General features: G+C 38.3%; 1 protein-coding gene across 1 annotated transcript in view; it reads right to left on the reverse strand.

Moving 5' to 3' along the window:
• The window catches only part of HCRTR2 (hypocretin receptor 2), a 94534-nt gene extending 73293 nt beyond the window's left edge, over positions 1-21241 (reverse strand). Inside the window, exon 1 of the mRNA XM_070419343.1 lies at positions 20983-21241. Within this exon, the coding sequence (XP_070275444.1) occupies positions 20983-21205 (223 nt within the window). The 5' untranslated portion in view covers positions 21206-21241. The remainder of the gene's footprint in view (positions 1-20982) is intronic.
• Positions 21242-24808: the final 3567 nt, after the last annotated feature.

Raw genomic sequence — 24808 nt, forward strand, 5'->3', positions numbered from 1 at the left:
TAGATAATTAACAAAAATCAGGCTTGGACAACAGTAGGTTTACAGTTGTTCTTATGGAAAAAGACATGCAGATTATGATTATAACACAAGAATACACTCTGTGTTTCATGTATTCACAACTGTAAACTTACTTTTGCCTATCCCTATTATTCTCCTATTAGAATTTTAAGTAAATGAACTTGCAAATAACCAACGGTTCCAGTAATAGTATATTCATCCCAAAGCTAAGCAAAACCTAAGCCTTTACCCTAGCAATAGGAACCACATTATAAGATTTATAACATTCTATTACCTTTCCTAATAATGTTAAGTTAGTAATAGAAATTAGGAGACACTGTCCTTGTAACGCAACTATTCATGACCATGGAAAATAAAGGGAACTTAGACAAAGAAAACAAAACATTTTTAGGTCACTATTTTTAAACCTGTTTTGAAAAATAAATAAATAAATAAAACTTTGCCTAATGTTATTGAGGCAGACAATCAACTTAAGATTTTTACCCATTATTGGACAGATACATGCCAGAAAATGAAACTAGACCACCAACTTACACCATACACAAAAATAAACTCAAAATGGATACAGGACTTAAATGTACGACAGGAAACCATAAAAATTCTAGAAGAATACAAAGGCAACAAAATCTCAGACATATGCCAAAGCAATTTCTTCACTGATACAGCTCCTAGGGCAGTTGAAACTAAAGAGAAAATGAACAAATGGGACTATATCAAAATAAAAAACTTCTGCACAGCAAAAGGAACCATCAACAAAACAACAAGAAAACCCACTTCATGGGAAAACATATTTGCCAACGTCATATCTGATAAGGGCCTAATCTCCAAAATTTATAGGGAACTCATACAACTTAACAAAAAGAAGATAAACAATCCAATCAAAAAATGGGCAAAGGATCTAAATAGACACCTTTCAAAAGAGGACATTCAGAAAGCCAAGAGACATATGAAAACATGCTCAAAGTCACTAATCATCCGAGAGATGCAAATCAAAACAACAATGAGGTACCATCTCACACCTGTCAGAATGGCCATCATCAACAAATCAACAAACGACAAGTGCTGGAGAGGATGTGGAGAAAAAGGAACACTTGTGCACTGCTGGTGGGAATGCAGACTGGTGCAGCCACTATGGAAGACAGTATGGAGTTTCCTAAAAAAATTGGAAATGGAACTCCCATTTGACCCTGTGATCCCACTTCTAGGAATATATCCCAAGAAACCAGAAACACCAATCAGAAAGGATATATGCACCCAGATGTTCATAGCAGCACAATTCACCATAGCTAAGATCTGGAAACAGCCTAAGTGCCCATCAGTAGATGAATGGATTAGAAAACTGTGGTACAGCTACACGATGGAATACTATGCTGCTGTAAAAAAGAAGGAACTCTTACCATTTGCAACAGCATGGATGGAGCTGGAGAGCATTATGCTAAGTGAAACAAGCCAGTCAATGAAGGAAAAATACCACATGATCTCACTCATTCAAGGATAATAAAGACCATTACAAACTTTTGAACAATAATAGATACAGAGGCAGAGCTGCCTCAAACTGATTGTCAAACTGCAGTGGGAAGGCCAGGGAGGGTTGGGGGACAGGAGGGAGGGGAGTAAGGGATCAACCGAAGGACTTGTATGCATCCATATAAGCATAACTAATGGACATAAGACACTGGGGGGTAAGGGAGGGCAGGGGTTTGTCAAGGGTGGGGGGAAAAAAAGGACACTTATGTAATACCCTTTGTAATACTATTAGCAAAAAATAAAAAAATAAAACATAAATAAAATAAAATTAAAAAAAAGATTTTTACCCATTTATGTTCCATTGCTGAGGAGGTAAAAAGTTGAGAACCAGTCTTAAGGCAGCAACAGAAGAAAAGACACACACAAGTCAGTAAGCAAAGGATATAAGCATTCATTCATGGAACTAACTCTGCAGTATTGTAGTCCTACATTGATAAAATTAATGACGTTAACTCTAAATGACTTATTTTTTTTAATCACTTAAAAGAAATAATAATAATAATAACAATTACATTTGATGAGAAATTCGGAGATAATGATACTTTGATCAAGTCTCACAGGGAGCCCTAGCCATTTTTGCTCAGTGTTTAGAGCATCAGCCCAAGGATTAAAGAGCCCCAGGTTTGATTCTGGACAAGCATGTTCCTCAGTTGCAGGCTCAATCCTGGCCCCAGTTGGGGCACGTGCAGGAGGCAACCAGTCCATGTGTCTCACATCGATGTTTCTCTCTCTCTGTCTTTCCTCCTCCCTTCCACTCTCTGAAAATCAATGAATAGAAGATTATCCTCCAGTGAGGATTAGCAACAACAAAAAGTATCACAGGTAAACAGGAGCTTGGGATGAAGACAGTGGGAATTCCTCCATAAATTGTGGTTTGCCAGAGAGGTGAATAAACTCCAGGGTTTTCTGCATGTAGAAAAAGGGGAAAGCAATTCTCAAGGACACAGACTTTTTTTTTTGTCTTTCTGAGAATACTAAAAGCTGGAGGTAGCAAACATTTGGCTTGCTTGTACCCTGCCTCAGCAGCATTTTTTTGCTTCATCTTTTGTCCCTCCTGCCATTTATTTCCAGTGTTAATGTTTTCTTCTCATGTGTTAAGTTAATTTTATACATTAGATCTTACATTTCACTACACTATTCATATCTATTTAATAGTAGATATATAACATTGTGTTGTTGTTTTTTAATATATTATATTTCTGTGCTTTCTGGGACACTGCTAACTCCTTGAAGAAAATGGTATCTTTCTTATATTTGTTTTTTCTGGTATCAAGGAGAGTGCCTGGCAATAAATAGATGCCTAATAATTGTTTCAAGAATGAATGAATGAATGAATGTTTTTCATTTCTGAGATTTCATTTATACCTGTTCAACAGCAGCAGACCACCCACATTCGATTTCTGGAGAACATCAGGATTCAGGCTGCATAGGCTGACATTTTCCCTCAAGAAAATGGCAGTCCATGACCTTCCGAATGAATCAGTCCCTATGACCTTGTATCATTATTCAGAAACCCTCAGTAAATTTTCTTTACTTTTTAAATCTGAGCACAGGTCATGTTTTCTTATGCTCATACAATGCTAAAAATAGAACTTTAAGCATTTAATTAGAATGTTGAATAGAAAGATGCTCATAAAACTACAACTTGTATCCTGTTCAGAAGATATATTCAGGGTATTCAGATTAACACATAATACTTAGCGGTTGCTTGCAAAGAGGAAGACAATTAGATTTAGTAGAGAATGTGTTTAATATGTTTTATCAATCAATACTTCATCAGTACTCTAAGTCAATAAAGAATAATAATAACCTGGGATCCAGTTGCAGGCGAGTTGAAGATAATGGCTTTCTTCATAAAAGCCAAGATAGATCCTATATATTTTTCTTGAAATGAAAAATTTAAATTTGAATAGCTTCAACTGAATATAAAGGAGAATTAAATTATCTATAACTAATGCCACTAACTCCTTAAAATACATGGGAGTATACCCAAGTTTTTATGTTTATGTGCAACATATATGTAATGTATAGACAAACATTTAGACTTACATATTCCAAATCTGACCTGTTATTGTCCATAATAAAAATGTCTCTTCTCTAACCAACTGTAACCAAATATGTCTCAAGTCTTATCAACTTTCACAATATTTTTGTAACACCTATTTTTTTGGAAGCAGAATATTTGCAAACTTCAATATATTGAGGAAAGGGGTAGGTAACCATCTGTCTGCAGTGGATTTAGATGGAGCTTCCCAGAGGCTTCTGTTTCCTCCTTGTTTATATCTGGAGGATTAAGCCTATTTCAGTGAAAAACTGAATTTCTCAAACCTTAGTGTGGACAAGCCCTTGGAGGAAAGTTTTTATTCCTAGTCTTCATCCGTATCCATCCAGTATTTCCATATCTTCAATATTATGGCCAAAATGGTGCTGAGGTTCTTAGAATTTCACATAATCCTAGTTTCTATTCTGTGACTAACAACTCCTCACATTTATTAAATGATAATTTAATAAATCAGAATCACTGAACCTAAATCAAAGCCAGGCTTTCATGTGTTTTTGTGCTGTCAAACACCTTTTCATAGCAAACCTCAGATGCCTTCCATGATATAACTGATTAACTACATTTATTAGGCATAAAATATAGGTGTAGACTTTATTTCATGGTTCCAGGGACACAGGAATAGGAAGTAAATTTCATTTCCAATCTGAAAGAATGACTTCACATAGAAAGTCATAAATTAAAAAATGCGGAATAAAGAAAGAAAAACCTTTGCAGTACTAATTCTATTTTTCTCGAGAATTTTTCTAAATCATTGCATTACTAATTCTGTTTGCAGTGAATTCTGCTCATCATGCCAGACTTCTGAAATGTCCTTTTTTGGTAAAGTTGGATAACAAACAATGCGTACTGACTATAACAATGATAAATTGAGTCAATGTGCCCACTGCTACCTCTGCTCAAAATGTTAACTATCACTTCAAAGTGATCACTGGACTTTTGGGACTCCCACACTCTCAATGCTTTGTTTTTTTCTCATTAAACGCCTCCTTGCTGCATTTTCTCTCTAATCCCATTTCAAGTCAAGTCTTTTCATCTTCTCTCTTCTGATAGCTCTTTATAGGCACTCTTTAATTTGTGTCAAATGTAAAATTACCTGGCTCTCAAGCTCGTCTCTAAATATAGGAAACCTCATATAGCAGGACGGTGACTTTACCTTTTCCCATGGCAGGAATTCTCATCTCAGTGTACTGGGGCTCATTTGAAAATGTCAGTTTTTAGCTCTAGCTGGTTTGGCTCAGTGGATAGAGTGTCGGCCTGCGGACTGAAGGGTACCGGGTTCGATTCTGGTCAAGGGCACATGCCCGGGTTGCAGGCTCGATCCCCAGGAGGGGATGTGTAGGAGGAAGCCAGTCAATAATATTCTCTCATCATTGATGTTTCTATGTCTCTCTCCCTCTACTTCCCCATTCCTCTCTGAAATCAATAAAAATATATTTTAAAAAAGAAAGAAAATGTCAATTTTAGATTTACCACCCCATAAACCTGACTCAATAAGTCTGGCATAGGCCCTGAAATAAAATTTTTCCTATGCACCCTAATTTTTTGTTTCTTCATACATGGCTCAAGGTGATCCTTTTCCCAATTTAAGGAAACATATCTGTGATAATATCGCACAGGAGAAAGCCAAGAATAAAATAACATGTAAGAAAAATGTTTGTATTCACTACCCAGTTTTTTCTATAGTCTTTGATATCTATGGGGGATATGTAAAAAAACATGAACATAAAAGATGACTGATTATAAATCACAGGTTTACTTCACCTGACTTAATGCTTAAACTCCTGATTTTATATTCAAACTAGAGGCCTGATGCACAAAGATTCGTGCAAAAATGGGCCTTCCTTCCCCTGGCTGCTGGCACCACCTTTGCTCCACCAGGAGCTGCCTTCCTGCCTTCCCACACTACCCAGAGTCCTGGAGCAGCTGGGCAGTGTGGAAAGCCTGCATTGCCGCCATGGCCATGACCATGACGCAAGCGTCCCACCCAACCCCCGGCCGCTAGGAGCCTGTGTATGCAAATTGACCCACCATCTTTGATGGGTTAATTTGCATACTCACTCCTGATTGGCTGGTGGGTGTCACAAAGGTACAGTCAATTTGCATCTTTCTCTTTTATTAGTGTAGATGAACTATCTCAAAATGTATAGTTCTTTTGATTTTTTCCCCTTCCCTACTTCAAACCTGCTCCTCCCCAGCATCCCACATCTCAATAAATTGAACCAACATCCATTTACTTGTCATGATCATGTTGACTCCTCTTTTTTTCTTACACCCATATGCAATCCATTAGCAAATTCTATTGGCCTTACTGTCAAATATATCTTAAATGACACACTAGAATATAAGTTTCCTGAGGGAAGAAATTTTGCCTATTTCATTTAGCTGCTAAGGATACATAATAGTTGCTGGTGGGATTGCAGACTGGTACAGCCACTATGGAGAACAGTATGGAGTTTCCTTAAAAAACTAAAATTGGAACTTCCATTTGACCCAGTAATCCCACTTCTAGGATTATATCCTAAGAAACTAGAAACACCAATCAGAAAGGATAAATGCACCCCTATGTTTGTAGCAGCACAATTTACCATAGCTAAGATTTGGAAACAGCCTAAGTGCCCATCAGCAGATGAATGGATTAGAAACCTGTGGTATATCTACACAATGGAATACTATGCTGCGGTAAAAAGGAAGGAACTCCTACCATTTGCAACAGCATGGATGAAGCTGGAGAGCATTATGCTAAGTGAAGTAAGTCAGTCAGAGAAAGATAAATATCACATGATCTCACTCATTTGTGGAATATAATGAACAACATAAACTGATGAACAAAAACAGATCCAGAGACAGAGAAGCATCAATCAGACCGTCAAACCTCAGAGGGAAGGTAGGGGAGGGTGGGGATAAGGGGGAGAGATCAACCAAAGGACTTGTATGCATGCATATAAGCATAACCAATGGACACAGACAACAGGGGGTGAGTGTGAGGGCATGATTAGGGGGTAGGGGGCAATGGGGGGGATAAGGACACATATGTGATATCTTAATCAATAAAAAATAAATAAATAAATTTTAGTGTTGCAAAAAAGAACTTGCCACTTGATTCACCTATTAACAAATGTATACTTCCTTGTATGCTTTTAATTACCCCAGAAGACATTGCCTAAGTAATTCTCACAAAAACTGTGTAGATTACTTGCTTATCATTCTCTGAGTAGCAAACTAATTGTGAGTGGCATGTGGCAAAGCAAGTCCTATTTCCTAGTGAACAGCTACACATATATATTCCTCTAGTAATTCTAAATCAACCTGCCTTGGCCAAATTCATGATTACCCCTCTACCTCTATGTTAAGAAAAAGACAAATGAGATGATCAATATTCTTTCTATTGGCAAAAATATCTATTACTCAGAAGATTATTTTCTGTTCCCAACAAATCCTTACATTTGATGGGTTGCCAGTATCTATCCCCAGAGTGTCCTATATATATATGTTTCATTGTTTTTTCTATTTAACTCCACTGCTTTGGTTTTACCCTTATAATCACTTTCGTGAAAAGTCTCAACAGGCTCTGAACTGGCTTCCCAATATGTTTATCTCACATAACTTTCACTTCTTTCCATTGCCCTAGACCCGTGGTCGGCAAACTGCGGCTCGTGAGCCACATGTGGTTCTTTGACCCCTTGAGTGTGGCTCTTCCTAAGCCTTAGGAGTACCCTAATTAACTTAATAACACTGTACCTACCTATATAGTTTAAGTTTAAAAAATTTGGCTCTCAAAAGAAATTTCAATCGTTGTACTGTTGATATTTGGCTCTGTTGACTAATGAGTTTGCTGACCACTGCCCTAGACTATCTTCCTTTGGGCACTCTGATATATCAGAACTTAGTTTCAAATAACTCCAGGATTTTAAACTTTTTACATTGAATCTACCATGATGTAACATAACAGGTATCTGTGTGGCAGATTCCCACAGAATAAAGAAGGCCAGAAACGCAATACAAAGCATCAGAGGAGATTACTTGAAGTCTCTGTTACTTGAAATTACCCAGAAACATTCATGAAAGCCTGTGTCTTACTGGAATTCCCTGAATGACCAGCATAATTATTTCTATATTTGCAAGCAACCATAAATTTACTGTGGTGACTTCATCAAATTAGTATAATTTCTTTTCATCCTTTGGAACTTTTCAAAATTATACTCACATGCCAACAATACCTCAAATGCTACCTACTAAGCGAAAGAGTACTTCCAACCCCAAGTCAGATCCAATTTTTATGTTTCCATGTTCTAACACTTAGCATGCATGCCTCTTCAGTAACCCTCATACTGTCATCTACTGTTTACATGCTAGTCTCTCCCAAAAGATTAGAAATTCCTTGTAGGTAAGCAGCATGTCTCATTCACTACTGTGCTTCCTCCACAGAATGTAATAGAACACATTACATGTTGTGGGTGTTCAATAAATATTTGCTGAATGAAATAAAAAAAAGGAAATAGCTCCAAATTAGATAAGCTCTAGAAAACCTGGGTGTTGATTCAGGTTGCTTTATTTGTGTGTGTGCACATTTTGCTGCTACAGTTGGATGGAATCCTTTGCTTTTCTATGTTGCTTTTACCTCCTTTTGGAGGATAAAGATCTATTTTCATGACTTCAAACCAACAATCTGTAGATACTGCCATTGTTGCTGATTGTGACTGGGCACTCAGAGAAGTCTTCTGTTTTCCAGGAGAGAAAATCTATGCCAGGCTTGACTTTTGCGGCCTCTCCTCTTCCCCTCTCTGTGGCCAGGTACCTACAATGAGTTACAGGTCCCCGGGGCCGTGGTGATTAGTTGCTGAAACTCCAGACCCTTTTCGCTGAGTTTACAAAAATGCACAAGAATGTTTGTGGGTTTTTTAATTACCCACTTTATATTTTTATTACGCACACTAGAATAGTTTCACTATCCAAGGAGAAATGGAAATGGGGAACAAAACACGGTATTTATTTAGTCTTCTCATCCTTTGGGGAAGCAAAGTGATAATATGGGAAACTGTTCCAACAGCACAATAGCAGCTCTCTAATATTAAATGGGAATGTTTACTATTACTTACTCCCTGGGAAAAAGAGTGACTAATAGCCAAATCACATAGGTGGTTGTAGGACTGACTAAAACATTGAAGAGTTATGTAATTAGAGCAATATAATGTGGGAAACTGATATAGGGTTGAGCCTCGGACAGACCTGCTGGCAAAGTCACAAACAAGTTCCAGCTTAGAGGGCTCAGTCCTTTTATCATAATTAGGCTTGACCTTATAACACTTCCCAGAACTTACCTGGGAAGCTAATGGGCTGAGGGAAGTGCAGGGAGTGTAACTATGGTCAAAACAGGTGAAACTCACAAGAACTGTGTAACTATGGTAACCACTGCCTTGTTTACCTCTGACTATAAAAGGTTGGTGGGGCCTGAGCATGGGGGGAAGTCTTTCCTCTTGAGTTGGACTTACCCACCTGGCCCCCAATATTCCCAAATTATCTCTTGTCTCTCCTCTTTCATTTGTGTGCAGCTCGTCTTCCAGATCCTGAACCCTGAACCACACGGGACGTGGAGGGAAACATTTACAACAATATAACACCTCCAAAATGCTTAATGTGTAAATTCTACTGTAATTTATTTGATTTACAATAATGAGAAAAATTGATAAAATTGGTTTAATTGGTTAAGTGTCTGCCAAAATTAGCAATGCCGCCCTTCTCCGGGCAAGATAGCACTTTGATTGTTAAAATTTTATAAATTGATGAATATTTCAGGAAACTGAGGTCCAGAGTTAGTAAAAATTATTTATTTTTTTCTTATTAAATAAAGTGTCTAGAACTATTTAGCTATTCCCAACACTGCTCTTGTGCTCCATCTCAAGGTAACCAGAATTGTTATGTCACTGGCAATGGGCAGAATGACAAAGGATTCCTAACGCTGAGGCACTGTGTGTATTCCTGAAACATCCTGGGCTCAGATGAGGGTATGTTTGGCCCTTTTTATTGCAGAAAGTGTGGACTCCTGGTAACTTTCAGTCTCAGCTCCCTTACTATATCTGGATCACAAATGTTTCCTTAGACTTTCAAAACAACAACAACAACAACAAATAAGAATTACTTTGAAACAAAGAGCAAAGAGGGCTTAAGTAAGAATTTTGTACATTACATATTCTCCTCAGTTATTACAGAAATATATCATGTTATTTGGAAGGATCTTGGTATAACTTTCTTGAGGGGGAAAAGAAAAACCTGCACTGTTTGTAAATCCCACTTGTTTTTCATGACAAGAGCCAAACAGTTTCATGTTAAAGTCCAGGGGATTTCAGTGCTGGCGAGAGATTTGCAAATGTTCTCCGGAATCATTAGTTTAGTCATTATATAATATTCATTTTAAAGTGTGTGTTCCTTAAGATATTGACCAAAATTATCACAAACATAATTCAAATTACTAAATTTTTATTTTAAATGTTTATATCAAAGACATTTCAAGCCCGCAATGCCTTTTTTTAAAAAAATGTACTCATCACTAAAGTATTTCTCCTGGTGGAAGTCTAATTCAGTTGGTAGCTAACAATTGCTGCACGCCTAGCACAGTTCTAGACACTGAGGATGCACCTGCCAGAAAGAAAAATAAAGGACCTCGCCTCATGAAACTTACATGATACTTAAGGGACACACAGAAAAATGAACAAGTAAATCAAGAGTATAATTTCAAATTATAATGCCAAATATAAAATGGGATGGTATCATAGTACAAGGGAGGGGGTAATGATTCTGACTGGGCCTTCATAGAGACCTTGTCTGAAGGTGTGACATGTGACCTGAGAAGGAGGCAGCCATGAGAGGGTCAGAGGGGTTAGAGATTGCGAGCAGGAATATATTGAGTCTGTCCAAGGGAATTAACTTATGCTACAATGATCAAGAGATCGAGATGCTCCTTGTGTGAATGTTAATTCAAGGACTTACTCATCTCTACTGTATTAATCTTTTTTGCTCCCCTAAAAGCTAGTTATTTTACTCAGAGAATAATTGAAAATATATTTTGACTTTGGAAAAGTCAAGGCCAGTTTTGGCATTTTTAAAGTTCAGAGGGTACCTTCTTACAACTGAATGAAAAAAAAACTAAGGTGTATTAAAATCCTATTAGCTATATACTATAATCCCCCAAATGTGTCTCTGTGTATGTGTGCCCATGCACGTTTTTATTTATGAGTTTTCAAGTTATTAAATTATTTCTCTTTTCCACTGAGATAGTTTGACTTCCTTTCACTGATTGGTTTCAAAGTCCATTACGCCCAGGAAAAATAAACCATATTAAGTCTATGAACTAGGATTACTGACTTTCAGGAATCTATGAGTCACCATCACCATCTCTGCTGACTTTATAGAAGAAGGTCATACTAGGCTTCAGTTGTCTGAAATATATATCAAGACCAAGCATGTAACTGTCCCAATAATTATGAAGTCCTTTCTTATACCAGCTAGTGAGATTTGTTATTGTATTTTTTTAAAGCTTTCTAAAATTGGAGAACATTTACATGAAGTATTCTCATTGAAGTGATTAAGTTTTAAGATATTTTATCATAATGAAAAGTTGACTCAGTTTCACCCAATATCAAAATGGCTTCATAAGCACTTAACCATATCTTTGTACTTCTATCCAAAAAGATTAGCACAATCTGCACATTTGAAAAAAGATGAATTGGCTTCAAAATGGTATTTATAAGCAATGTAGTTCTCTAAAAACGTGGATGACTCATCAAATTTACTCTAAACTGATGAAATGAATTCTTATAGACAGTGCCTTTTTGACTCCATTTCTAGCAATGTACTGATAAAATCAAGGCCACACATGGTTATAAACCCTGTCCTTTATAAATTCATTTTAGAGTCACTCAGTAGGAATTAAAAAACTTACTAAAAATCTAGAAAAGAACATTGCAACCCTGCTCAGTGGTTAGAGCATTGGACTGTACACCAAAGGGTTGCAGATTCAATCCCTGGCCCTGGTTGGGACTCCTGAGGAGGTAACCAATCAATGTGTCTCTCTCACATTGATGTTTCTCTCTCTCTATTTCTCTCTCACCCTTCCTCTACACTCTCTAAAAATCAATGGAAAAAATATCCTCAGGTGAGGATTAACAAAGCAAAGAAAAATAGTATATTACAATATTTAATCCCACCACTGTATTCCCAATGTGAACTAGAAATAGCAAATAAAAGTGTTTTTTAAATATATTTATTTGTTTCCAGTTTTAAAATTTTGTATATATATTTTAATTTTTAAAAATAAATTTATTGGGTTTAACATTGGTTAATAACATTATATAAATTTCAGGTGCTAACTTTATAAAATAACATCTCTATACTCTACTGTGTAAAATTTTAAACTAACCATAGTTTTAGAAATTTTGAAGTGTTACCATGTCAACTTGTAGAGAAATGTTCCCTGTAATTCCCTTAGGAATGACCTGGGGTCAATGTGATATCTCCTTTGATTATTTAAATGATAAAAATGCCATTTAGAATAAATTTTCAAATGAGCATTAGAAAATTGCAATTAAATTGGAACAAAAATTGGGGATTTCATTTAAATATACAAAAAATGTTTATTAGATCTCAAATTTTTCATATTTGGGGTCTCAGTATGAGAATAAAAAAAGATCTAAAGGCCAGGGTGGCCAGGAGTACAGTAACTTTTTGCAATCCCCACAATAAGTTACTATAAAAATGATTTTAGTGAAAACTGTATAGAATATTGGAAAATATTAATAAACCCATGACATGTAATATTCATACATACATCTTTCAGGAAAATAATATGAAATATTATGTAAACAGAAATTTCTCAAATTTAAATATCCAGCAAAGCAAAAATAGCAACAGTTTTTTTCCTATATTTTAGTCTTCTTCCTTTTCGCTTCCTTTATTTTTTTCTCTATTTTCTCCCTTTCTTCTTTTCTCATTTCCTTCCTTATATTGCATATAGAAAACCTTATAGAAATAATTACTTAGATAATTTTGATTGTCTTTTATTATCTTTTTTTTTTCATGGAAGTAGACTTGGTTTAATGAGCCCCAAACAGGACTCAAACTCTGGTGTAAAACCGTTACAAGTCTCCCTCTTTTTGGGTTTATTCTTTACATTAAGCCCAGAATGCTCTCGTGAAAAAATGCAAACCAATGGCAGCGCTCTCCTTAAAAACTTTTAAGGCTCCCTTTAAATTACAGTGTCGAAGCCAGCCAAGATCCTCGTCTGGTACACAAGGCCTTTCATAACCCAACCCTTATCTAATACTCCAGCCTTACCTCTAGACTCTCCTCATCTGCAGTTACACTTGAGTTACCCAATTGCTTAACACTCTCTTCTCGTAGCCCATGCTATTTCACGCATCTTTGATTTTGCTCATGTTGTTTCCTCTGCTTAGAACATCCTTACCCAATTTTCTTCACCTGTATAACTTGAATTTATGCATTAGAACTCAGTGTAGGTGTCATCTCCTCCTGGGTCTTTCTCTAATCCCCCAATTGGAATGGAGTGCCCTTCTTATAGGCTTTCACTATATCCTATAACCGTCTGTCAGAACACTTGCCACATTATATTGAAATAATCTATTGATATGTTTCTCTCTCCAACTGGAATGTAGGTTCCTTGGCTTCTAATACATTTGTACCCTAGATTTTTAGCATAGTAATTAATTTAGCAAAGTTTCCCAATATTTTAAGTTACTTTTATTGGCAGAGATTCAAAATGTGAAGTGGATATATTTATCAGCTTATTTTAGCCATATGCCATTAAGGACAATTCCTTTAAATTTCCTTGTTCTGAATCTATTCAAGTAAAAAATTATTTTAACTATTGTATGGTTTCCATGACAGATATGAGGTTCCTTTACACTTTTCAGCTGCTCTTGCAAACAGGGTGATAGCATGTGATTGGTTTTGGCCAAGTGATCATGGGTAAAATTGACATGTGTAGCTGCTGCGTGAAATTAGTTAGAAGCCAGTATATTTTTTCTAGTTCACACTTCTACCATGACAATTTAAGATACTATATGACAACTTATCTCCAAATTAAAAAATCCTATGGAATAAAAGGCTAATATGCGAATTGTCCCTTCAGGAGTTTGGGAGTTTGACTGCTCACTATGATGTGCATTGACCATCAGGGGGTGGAGTGGAATGGAGGAAGGCCTCAGCCAGCAGCTGCCAGCTGGGGTAAGGAAGGCCCTGGCTGGCAGCTGGAAGATCCCAATCGGCCCTGATCACTGGCTAGGCCTAGGGACCCTACCCATGCATGAATTTCGTGCACTGGGCCTCTAGTAATAATAATAAAACAACAAATGTCTTATCTTACATACCCTTCTAAAGGGTCAGGGACCTGCAAAAAACTTAGCCAGACTGTTCTGTCTCAGAGCCTGTTAAATTTCAGTCAAGGTGCTATTACAGTCATCTCAAGACTCAATCTGGCTTAAGGATTTGCTTTCAAGATCATACATGTGGTTGTTAGAGGCCATATTTCCTCTATGGATATTGGATGGATATTTCCATTTCTTATCATATAGGTAACTCTCAATGAGGCATCTCACTTTCTCCAGGGCAAGAAATCCAAGAGCAAGAGAGAGAGTGGGAAGTCAAGGCAGAAGCTGTAATCGCTTATAAAGCTCTAGTCTTGAAAGATACATACTATCACTTGTGCTGTATGTTGTCAGTCACCCAGAGCAATCCTGGCACAATGTGGAAAAGGACTCCACAAGGATGTGAAGACCAGAAAATGAAGGAACATCAGGACCTAAATTGGAGGCTGGTGACCAAGGAGGCCACCTGTTAAGGTGATATATAAAACACGAGGGCAACTGGACCACCAGTTATTGGATGGATCAGACTCTCCAACCCACATTAGATATTAAATAAGCAAGACATAAACTTTTGTGCTGCTAAGCCAATGAGAGTTCAGGGTCTAGTATGGCATTGCCCAGCTATTCAGACCAACAAAGCTCTCATAAAGATTCCTTTACAGAAAGAGTCAGTGATGATGAAAAGGACTTCAAGTATTCTAGGACTTGCAAGAGTGACTTCTTATTGTATATTTAAACATTGGAACTCTATTTTATTTTATTTTTGCCAGGTGTGTGAATTTGGTTAATGGACATCTGAACACAGAATGTTGACAAAATCAGGTACAAAGACATCACAGCTGAAGGCCAGGCAAAGGTAGTTAGCATCCTCATCCTGTTATCTTCTATTATAGGAAAATGGCAAACTTTCCCAAGGTGACACAAAACCCCTTGGTATTTCCATGTACTCAAACTTTTCTTCTAAGGTGATTTTAAATCACTTCAAGTACTTGATTTCTTCCCCCACTAAATAAGATCTACTCAATACGATTGTTGTGAAGAGTAAATGAGATAAGTAACAATGTCTTCTGAAGAGTGAAATACTATATAAATATTAAACATCATTTATATGTATTTCATATTGAAAGCAAATTACTGGAAAAGACTTAATGTTAATAACCCCAAAATATTTTAAAGAATAAAGTACATATTTATTCTGAACAGTTTTTTGTTGTTGTTGTTTATTAGAAAACAGTTCTACTGGCAATAAAGTTAACACTATTTTAAATATGTATGAAATCTATTTACTTGGTTAAGAAATCATCTCTCTTTGAGAACAAAGGTAAAATTAAAAAATTCAGTCCTATGAGTCATCTATTAAAATACTGGTCATATATGTCATGTATTTCACCTCAAAATGTTCTATTGTTAATGTCTAAAGGTCATTTCATATCCGGTGTGTGGGTTATGCCTCTTTGGACATATGTAACACCATTATGGTCTAGGAACAATATTGTGCGATATAAAGATTGACCTATTCAGTTAAATCAAAATAAATTTATAATTTTAAAGTTAACATTATTAATTATAACATAGGATGAAAAAATAAAATAAAATGCATGTGTAGGTTTGAAAACTTAAAAAGAAAAAAAGATCTTTAGGTCATGTGAGATATTGAATGATAGAACCTCAGTCTTAACTTATGCTTAAACCCAGCACCTTCAATAACAAAATAATACATTGGATACAGGTTAGGCCACAATTACCTAACCTGTATCCAATGAATCACCCCCTGATCAGGCAAAAAGTATATTTGGCAGCACATATATTACCTTGAATTTTTCTCTTGTGAAGTAACTGTAGCCTGACCTTGATTAGCTTATCAGATGAGCTCACAGCTATAGTCTGTCAGAGAAATGCCATGGCAACGTGCCAGAACAACTCTGTAAATTGTCTAGAGGGCACACCTAAGTATCATTTCCACTCTCCTTTCTTCTGTGTTTCTTAATCAGAATTAGAAGCAAAGGAGAGAGACAGGATGAAGTAAGGGAACACAAGTGAGCCATGGAACCTGATAGATCCTTATTTGCAACCTAATGCTGCTACTTACTGTAGGACTAAACTTTGGAACACATTAAAATAGCTTTTTGAATTTCATTTATCTCATTTATAAAACAAAGCTATTAAATTCCTCAGTAAAAGCTTGTTATGAGGCATCAATGAAATACATTCATTGTGGAGCCTGGCATATAGTACGCAACAAATATTCTTCCTTTCTCTTTGCAGCGAGGAAAGGAACTAGAAATGAATACCCTCAGCTTCGTCCATCACATGACATTGACTGAACCTTACTAGTGAGCCATTACTTAATGGAGCCAACAGCACTAAGGATGAGATATGTCAGGGTGCATTTTGCATTTTAAAAACATACACGTTCAAAGCTTAATGACCATATTAATATTACCTTTTACAGTCACTGGTCATGACTTCTATGGAGTCCTGGAGGAGATGAATAAGGTATTATCTCTAACCTCTTTCTGCTTCCTGTGGAGGAAAGGCTGGGCTTAGGCACACCCACAGAGCTGAAGTGGGCATCAGAAGAAGCATCAAAGGAATGTCTCTTAGTCTGAGGGATAGTGAGAACTTGTAACTCTGCCATTTCCACATCTGGGACATAAGATTGGCTTTGTAAGAAGCAACCCTATGACAGATATTCTTCCCATCCCACCCACCCAATTAGCTTACCTGCTACTGGGTAAACCCTTAATGAGCAGTGTGCTTTAACTCAGTTAAACCAACATATTATTGCCATTTTTTTGTGTGTCTGTGTGTACATGGGTTCTATTTAAAACATTAACAGTGATAAACCAACCAGCTAACAATTTAAAATTTCTGTGAATGGACCCAGTGCAGGCAAATTGAAACTATGAAAGAGAGAGGAAAAATTATAATGATAGGAATGACTTTCACAGAGAGGTGGGAAGGCGATGCAAATCATTCAGTATAAAGGCACTAAGCACCTGTTAGGGGATGGGTGGGTGGAGCTGGGATGGAAAAGGAGAGTAACATGTGCCAACTCCATTTTATGAATAGCTGATAGCAAAATTCTCAATTGAGAAAAAGGCCAGATCTATTTTACTAATACCTTTTAGTAAAATACTCAATTCAGAAGAAGGCTAAAGCAGAGGCCATTAAGTGCTACAGAACTACAGACTGGCCATGGGGGCAGAAGACAGCTGCAAACCACATTGGGGAGGGATTTCAACAATGGAAATGAAGGGATAGAACTTGGCATTTAGTGTTTACTATGTGTTGATGAATATATATGTATATTCTATATATATATATTACATCCTCATCAGCTTTCTATAAGTCAGGCATTACCACCCTTAATTTTCAATTGGAAAAACCAGACTTGGAGAGCTTACTAGTAATAACTTGTTAATGGTCACACAAGAAGCAAGAAGCACAGCTTCTTGTCATTTGTTGAATGGTCTCCTTATTTTTCATATGGCAACACCAACAGGAAAATAGACATAATCCAGGTAAAAAATAGATATCTTTAAATGCAGAAGAAAGGCAGAGAATTGCTCACTTCCTCCAAATGTTGAATGTTTAAACTGACTAGAACCCAGCTCTCAGTTTCAACTACAAAGATAACATGTAGGAATTACATTAAAGAGTATCCTTTGAGTTGTCCCCAAGAGCCCTCTCCCCCAAAATACATAATTTAACAAAAACATAATATTGCGCAAAATGTACTAGTCAAATAATTGGCTATAGTACAAGATATACACAGGAATAGGTTTTATGGGGCATAATTTAATGCTGGCAAACACTGCTTTCAAAAAGAACACTGTCCCACCTTCACCCCTAGGACTTAAATTATATAATGAAATGTGTGTGCCTTATATTAGAATGATTATACTTATGAAACTCCATGTATAGTAATATTTGCCTTATTTTTTATGAATTTGTAACATTTTTCCCAGGAAACTGATTTCCATCTCTGGAAAGTATCACCTGATAATTGAGAGGGCATATAATGAGAGAGGAACTGTGGACTAAAGAAAATAAGGTGGGGATGATCAAGACTTTATCATCCTGTTACATCACTTCACAAAAGGGCATTGTGGTCGAAATGCCTTCTAACTGGTACATTATATTTGTAAGTTCAACAAGGTTGATATTTTCCAAGTAGTCAGTTACATGCAAGTGCAAATGGTGAATGGACTGAAAGGGTCAGTGATTACATTTGCTACCTACATTGTGGTGTTTCACCTTCAAACCTAAGGTTGCCTCTTTATCTTGAAGAATAATATGATTTTTTGTCCTGCCAATCTCTGAATAAAATTACTTATACCCAGAGGGGCAAAAAAGCAGTTCTCAATCTAATCTGTTTTGCAAATTTGACAGTGACATCAAAGAGCAGGAAGTTGTCTGTGAGTAATGACACTGCTCATTTGTTTAAATGTCAAACTTAACCGCATCAACTTTCAGAATATGTCAGTAAAGAATGAATTTCAGTTCAGCCAGAGAGGATTTCAGTGTCATTCAGTGCTGAACAAAATAGCTGTCAGTATCTTGAAAGCAGAGGGCTTTGATTAAAGCTTTTTTGTAAGCTAAATGGAAATGGCCATTTCAGCACTTGGAGCTATGGACAGTACTAGTACTCTCTTCCTTAGGTAATGAAACAAGTTGTTTTACTTCTTGAGATTAAAACATTCCCCAGATTAGCAAGCATGTGCCCCTAAACTATTCAATTAGGATATAAAGAGGATGCATCACAGATCTGTGCAAAGCCAGAATGAAATAACAGCAAAGAGGAGCAAATTTTATCACAGAGATTAAGCCTGAAATAAAATTAGAGAGGGGAAATATGATTTGTAGTTATCCCTTCAAGACATGTCAAAATTTTACTGCAATGCAATAACATTTCCCTATAGATAGGTTTTTGTTGGAGAGAATAATAGAATAATAGAATTAACCCCCTGTGGTAATTTACTAGCATTGGACATAAGTGCAGAAGAGAATAGGAAGTATATTTAATAGACTTGCAGACAATCAGGAGTAAGGAATTCATTCTCTATATGCTTTCCAGATCGATCTAGAGTGGAACATTCTTGAAGCATTCTGGATATGAGGTCAGAAAAAAATGGAATTGAATCTGCAGCATGTTCCTTAATGAGTAATTTCATTTCTCTAAGTCAAACTTCTTATGTCAAATATAGGCTACTTTGAGGTTTAAGTGAGAGAGTGTATATGAAGGGGTCTGGCACACATTAGGTCCTCAACAGATTTTCAATTGGGATTATTCACTTATTATTAAGTGTTGGCATAATGCAGTGCAGTGTTGCTATAGTGGTGGCCATGTGTCTGAATAGTTGTAACACTAAGGATGGATGACAAGAAGGAAAACAGGAAAGGCATTGTTATTAACAGATGTGTCCTTATAACAAAGGGCCCTAATCATGTGCATCTGCACCTTCATCCATCTTGTTGGCATCCCCAAAATATTCCCTTATGTTTATATTTTTAAAAACCAACAAAAGAAAAAAAAAGTCTAAAATAATACAGGAAGAGCAAACTAAAGTTCTCAGAGGAGTCTTATTTCTCTTACCAATATTAAGTCTACCAACTTTCTCCAGAATACCTCTCAGTCATATACTGCCAACGACTCTCACTACCTGCTACTTTGAGTGCCTCCTGTGCAGCCTGGCGCACTTGGAGAGAGCAGGTAAGACTGAGATGAATGCTGAAAGCCTGGTAAGTTCCTTTCCACCCTGCATTGAAGCTACAGACTATTTGCTTTGGACTTCAAAGCCTCCCAGCCTATTTCACATCACTCCTCTTCTTCCCTTTTCATAACCATCACCGAGAGAGCATCTTCACCCAGCCTCCCTGTCTCCTCCTGATCTTTTCAACAGAGATTCCCTCCACACTGCCCTCTACATATGAACTGCCTCCCACTCTCCATTCATCAAGGCACATGCTCGGTCCATTCACAATTCGTGTTAAGTCCTCAAGGCCCTCCTAAAGCTCTTTTTAAGTGGATTCCCCAGCTGCTCTAATCAACTCCACCACCACAGCCATCATATCACCATTACGCCCACTCCCCAACCCTCAGAAATTGTGCAGAGGTGGAGAATGGGTGTTTTTGCATGCAAATATGGACAGGGACAAATAGAGATAAGCATAGCATTAAAAATGATCTTGTTTGGGGGGGAAAAAACACACACACACACAAAACAACCAGTTACAAATCTTTCTGAAGTGTGGCAACAAGCATGTTCTGGGGGGGGGGGGGGGAGGGCGGGGATATTGGTTGAGTGTATGAATGAATGAATGATGAATGAATGGATGGATGATTGGGATCTCTTTAGCACTTTTCTCAGATGCCCCTCCTTCTTGCTTGCTCCCAGCATGGTTCCTCTACAATTAAGCCCTCAGTGCATGAGTGCACCTCGCTGCTTCGCCTGGGTCTCCACTCCCTGCCCTTTCATGCCCACCTCCAGACAGAGCCTAAGCCTCCTCGCCAAGGGGCACCCCACCTCGCCCACAAATCCTTAGTGACTTCAAAAGCCGAAGCAGGCTTGCTCCGTGTAGGCAACAGCTTTTCATTCTGCCAGCTCTACTTCTCCCCAAAGCCCCTGAAACCGCCAGCCACGCCACACAAAAGGATGGCTAATTTCCCCACTCTGGAAATCCACCTGGCGGCTGCCCTCGCTGCCCCTCTGACGGCACTTGTCACCCAGGTGCTCGCAAGAGAAACGCGGTTCCCCCGCTTCTCTCTGCAGAAAAAAACCCCAAAACAAAACAAAAAAAAGAATCACTATTTCAAGGCTCGGTCCTGGTTCCGAAAATCAGAAAACTTTTTTTTTTTTTAATAGAAAACCCCACCCGGAGGGCAGGGACCTCTTTGTTTGCATCCCAGGGGGAGGGAGGGGTCTCCGAGCTTTTGCAGCCCGGGGCGAAGGGTACGTGGCAGCCCTCTGGGGGGCCGCCGGGGACAGGACTCACCCAGGATGTTCCCGATGAGAGCCACCACGAACACAATGATGTAGCCCGCGATCAGGACCCACTCGTATTCTTTCGGGTGGAGGTATTCCCTCCACAGGTACCGCAGGAATTCCTCGTCGTCATAGTCGGTGGGGCTTAGAAAGGGCTCCTGAGTTTCATTCAGCTCCGAGGCGGATGACCAGTTGCGACACGGGGGTGAGTCCTCCAGTTTGGTGCCGGACATCACGGGGCTCGAGTCCGGTTCGGCTCAGTGCTGCAAGCGGCTCTTGCCCTGCCCCATGAGCACCGGGGACTCGCGGTGGGAACGGCTGCGCCGAGCGGCGAGAAGGGGCTCCGAGCAGCAAATGACGTGAAAAGTTCAGGAGCCAATGCCTCCTCCGGAGTCCTGTGCCCCGCAACTTCGGCGGCGCCTGGGCTGTGTGTGCCGGGCGTTTGGGCACCGGGGAGCCAGGCGGCTGAGGACCTCGGGACCGGGCACTGGAGGCTGCAGCAATGACACCGGGAGGAGACGCTACCTCGGCTCCGGCTCAATTACTCCTCATTCCAGCACTGAGTCCGCAGCCCGCAGCCTCCTCCCGCGCGGATGGAGAGCTGGAGTGGGAGGGGAGAAAGTAACGAAGATGATTTTAACCTGTGTCTCTGTGGGTCCCATCTCCCGTCTTTTCTACTTTCCATTTCCTTCTCCAGGTCTCACCTGCAGTTTCTCTAAACCATACGTGTGCAGGTCTGTGCACATGGCAAGCATGTCAGGGCATAATGAACTCGGGAGGTATCGGCGCCTTTGTCTCTGTGATGTTAATGGAAAGGGCATGAGGAGGAGCCGCTGTGTTCCTCCCGCTGGACTCGGCAAAAGTCATTTCAGGCAAATAGTTGAACATTTGTGGGGCTTTTCCAAGGGAGCACTTGCTGAATCTTTCAGGCATCTCCCCCTCGGAATTGGGAAATGAGACCCCTTTTTAAAGACGTATTTAGTTAGAATTTGTATTTGCAACAGCAAGTGTCATGTGAAATAGAGCAGCAGATTCTTAAAGGACACCGAGGGTCATAAATGCGCTCACAGTTAAATGTTCTCAAGCGGAGGAGCCATACCAAACAGCATGAACGGGATTCCCAGCTGGATGGGGTGGTTGAAGCAGGATTGCTCTCTCTGGTGATTACCACACCCACGGGTCTTCCTTCTCATGGACTCAGGATTGATATCACCTGTCATTCTCTCATTAATTGATTGGGTCTCTAAGAAAAGTATTTGGGGATGTGTCTGAGTCTGAGTTCAAAATCCTTTCGTTCTCAGTAAGCATGATAGGAATATTGCATTTGATTGATTATAATTGGACTTGGGAAGGACCTTGGAATCATCTAGGCTAGACTCCAGCGTAATATTAGAAGCCTGATGTGTCCCTAGTTTGGACGTGACACCGTAATTTATTACAGCCACCATTACGGGACTGCTCTAAAGTTTGAAAAACTGTGCCACACATTGAAACAAGGTCTTTAACCAACATTTGTCTTTCTCAGTCTTTTCTATCGAATTCCTAGTTGGCATCTTAGTGCTACATGGAATAAGTCTTCCACGTGACAATTCTTCACATATTCAAAATAAGCATCACAACCAAAGGACTTGTATGCGTGCATATTAAGCCTAACCAATGGACACAGACACCAGGGGGTGAGGGCATGAGTGGGGGGAGGGACAATGGGAGGATAAGGACACATATGTGATACCATAATCAATAAAGAAAAAATACAGAATATTGAAAAAAATAAGCACCACAGTCCCCTCCCCTTCCCATGCTTCCCATGGTCACTTTCCCCCCAATTATTTCCATTATTTTACAAATGACATTATCTCTACAACCTATATTTGCTTGGTCTTCCTTTAGACATTTGTCAATACCTTAGATAACATACAAGTAAGAGAAAATACAATGATCTGGATTGGGTCTTGTCAGTACAAAATGTATACTATTATTTCCAATGTTTGTATCTTATTATGTTTTCAAAAGTCACAAGACACTGAGTATTCATATTGAGCATTTACTCAACCCCCTACCCGGACCCCCAATCATAATTCTTCACTTTTGTTTTGTACATCATACTTTATAAATTTATTTTATACACATTATTATAAAACTTCTGAGGGGCTATTATCAGCCTTGTTCACAGATGAGTAAACTGTTTCTGAAGAAATTACATGATTGACAAAAGGTCAAATGACTACTCAGTGGCAAAACCACCCAGTACTTTTGATCCCATCTTAGTGCTTCCATTATTCTACAGATGCCCTATTTCTTAAGAAATACTGTTGTTGGATTTCCGCATTCTTCCCTTGTCAAATTTCTTTTTAAGAGAGAAAAAAATGGGCATTTTATTTTTTGACATGTTTACTTAGTGCTCCCGTTTCACTCTCAGTGATACAAGTTAATCAAGGTTACTGCTGCATGCATTTTACTTTCCGGTGAAGTTAGAAAGAAAACAAACTAATAAGTACATAAGGAAAGTATTAGGAAAGGATACGTGCTATGTTGAAAACTAAATAGAGTGAAGTAATGGTGAGTGGAGAATACCAAAGGCCGTATTAGAAATAGATAGTCAAAAGAGGCCTGTGTGAAAAGGTGACATACTAGGATAAGTAGGATATCCACATGAGATACACATGTATTAATTTACTTTTGTTAATTTGAGGTTTAACCAGATTTTCTTAAATGCTGATCCTGTTATCTAAAGCATTACTCAGGCCCTGGCTGGTTTGGCTCAGTGGATAAAGCGTCGGCCTGTGGACTGAAGGGTCCCAGGTTCGATTCTGGTCAAGGGCATGTACCTTAGTTGTGGGCACATCCCCAGCAGGGGGTGTGCAGGAGGCAGCTAATCGATGTTTCTCTCTCATCGATGTTTCTAACTCTCTATCCCTTCCCCTTCCTCTCTGTAAAAAATAAATAAAATATATTGAAGCACTAGTCATTTCTCTAGACCTCTTGCTATCAGTAAATTTGACAAGCAAGCCTTCTATAGCTTCATTCAAGTTCATTGATACAACTCTGCTAACTTTATCCAGTGGGATATGTGTCCCTCTGACTTATTAATATCTGTGTCTTCCTTCTCCATATACTATTCTTTTCAAAATAGGAAAGGTTGTTGCAACTTTAGTACCAATCTATATTCATTAATGTGTGCAAATTCCTTGTCATTGACAGTTGGCTCATAAATATGGACCAGTATGCTATTTACTAAGGACTCAGTGCCCTTAGCTTTCATTTCATAGCACTTCAACTTGTCTATACTTCAATCTGCTCTCTTTACGTCTTCTATCTGCAATTAATCACTCTTGACTAAAAGTGTAAATAAGGAGAAGATTATTTTCAAGATTTTGTTCTGTTATCTGCTTTATGTTGTGACAAGCCTGGATTTATCTTGATCCTATGAGTATTCTATTGCCTTCTGTCCATTATTTATCAGGTGATTTACTTTAAATATGTGGTACTCCAAGGTCATACAAAAATTTCACTCAAAACTCCAATTTATTATTTGTTTCCCCTTTTGCAAGTACGTTAGAGATGATAATTATTGCAGTACTCATTTTGATGTGCTCTCTTCCTTAGATCTTTTGATACCCTTTAGGACATTTGAAAAGAATTTTTAGTTCTGTAGATACTATTATTCTCTTCAATTTAAAGTCTTTCTGCTGGATGCTGGGAAAAGGAGTCAGCTTATTACCACAAGTCAGTAAAGAAAGTCCCAAATTGGTCCTGTGATGACATCTTAAGGCTGTTATAAGAATTAAATGAATTGATATTTTTAGAACTGTGTCTGTTGCCAAAACCGGTTTGGC

The sequence above is a fragment of the Myotis yumanensis genome, unplaced genomic scaffold, assembly GCF_028538775.1.
Source record: "Myotis yumanensis isolate MYYU_CA2020_CCGP unplaced genomic scaffold, mMyoYum1.0.hap1 SCAF_6, whole genome shotgun sequence".
NCBI classification, from domain to species: domain Eukaryota; kingdom Metazoa; phylum Chordata; class Mammalia; order Chiroptera; family Vespertilionidae; genus Myotis; species Myotis yumanensis.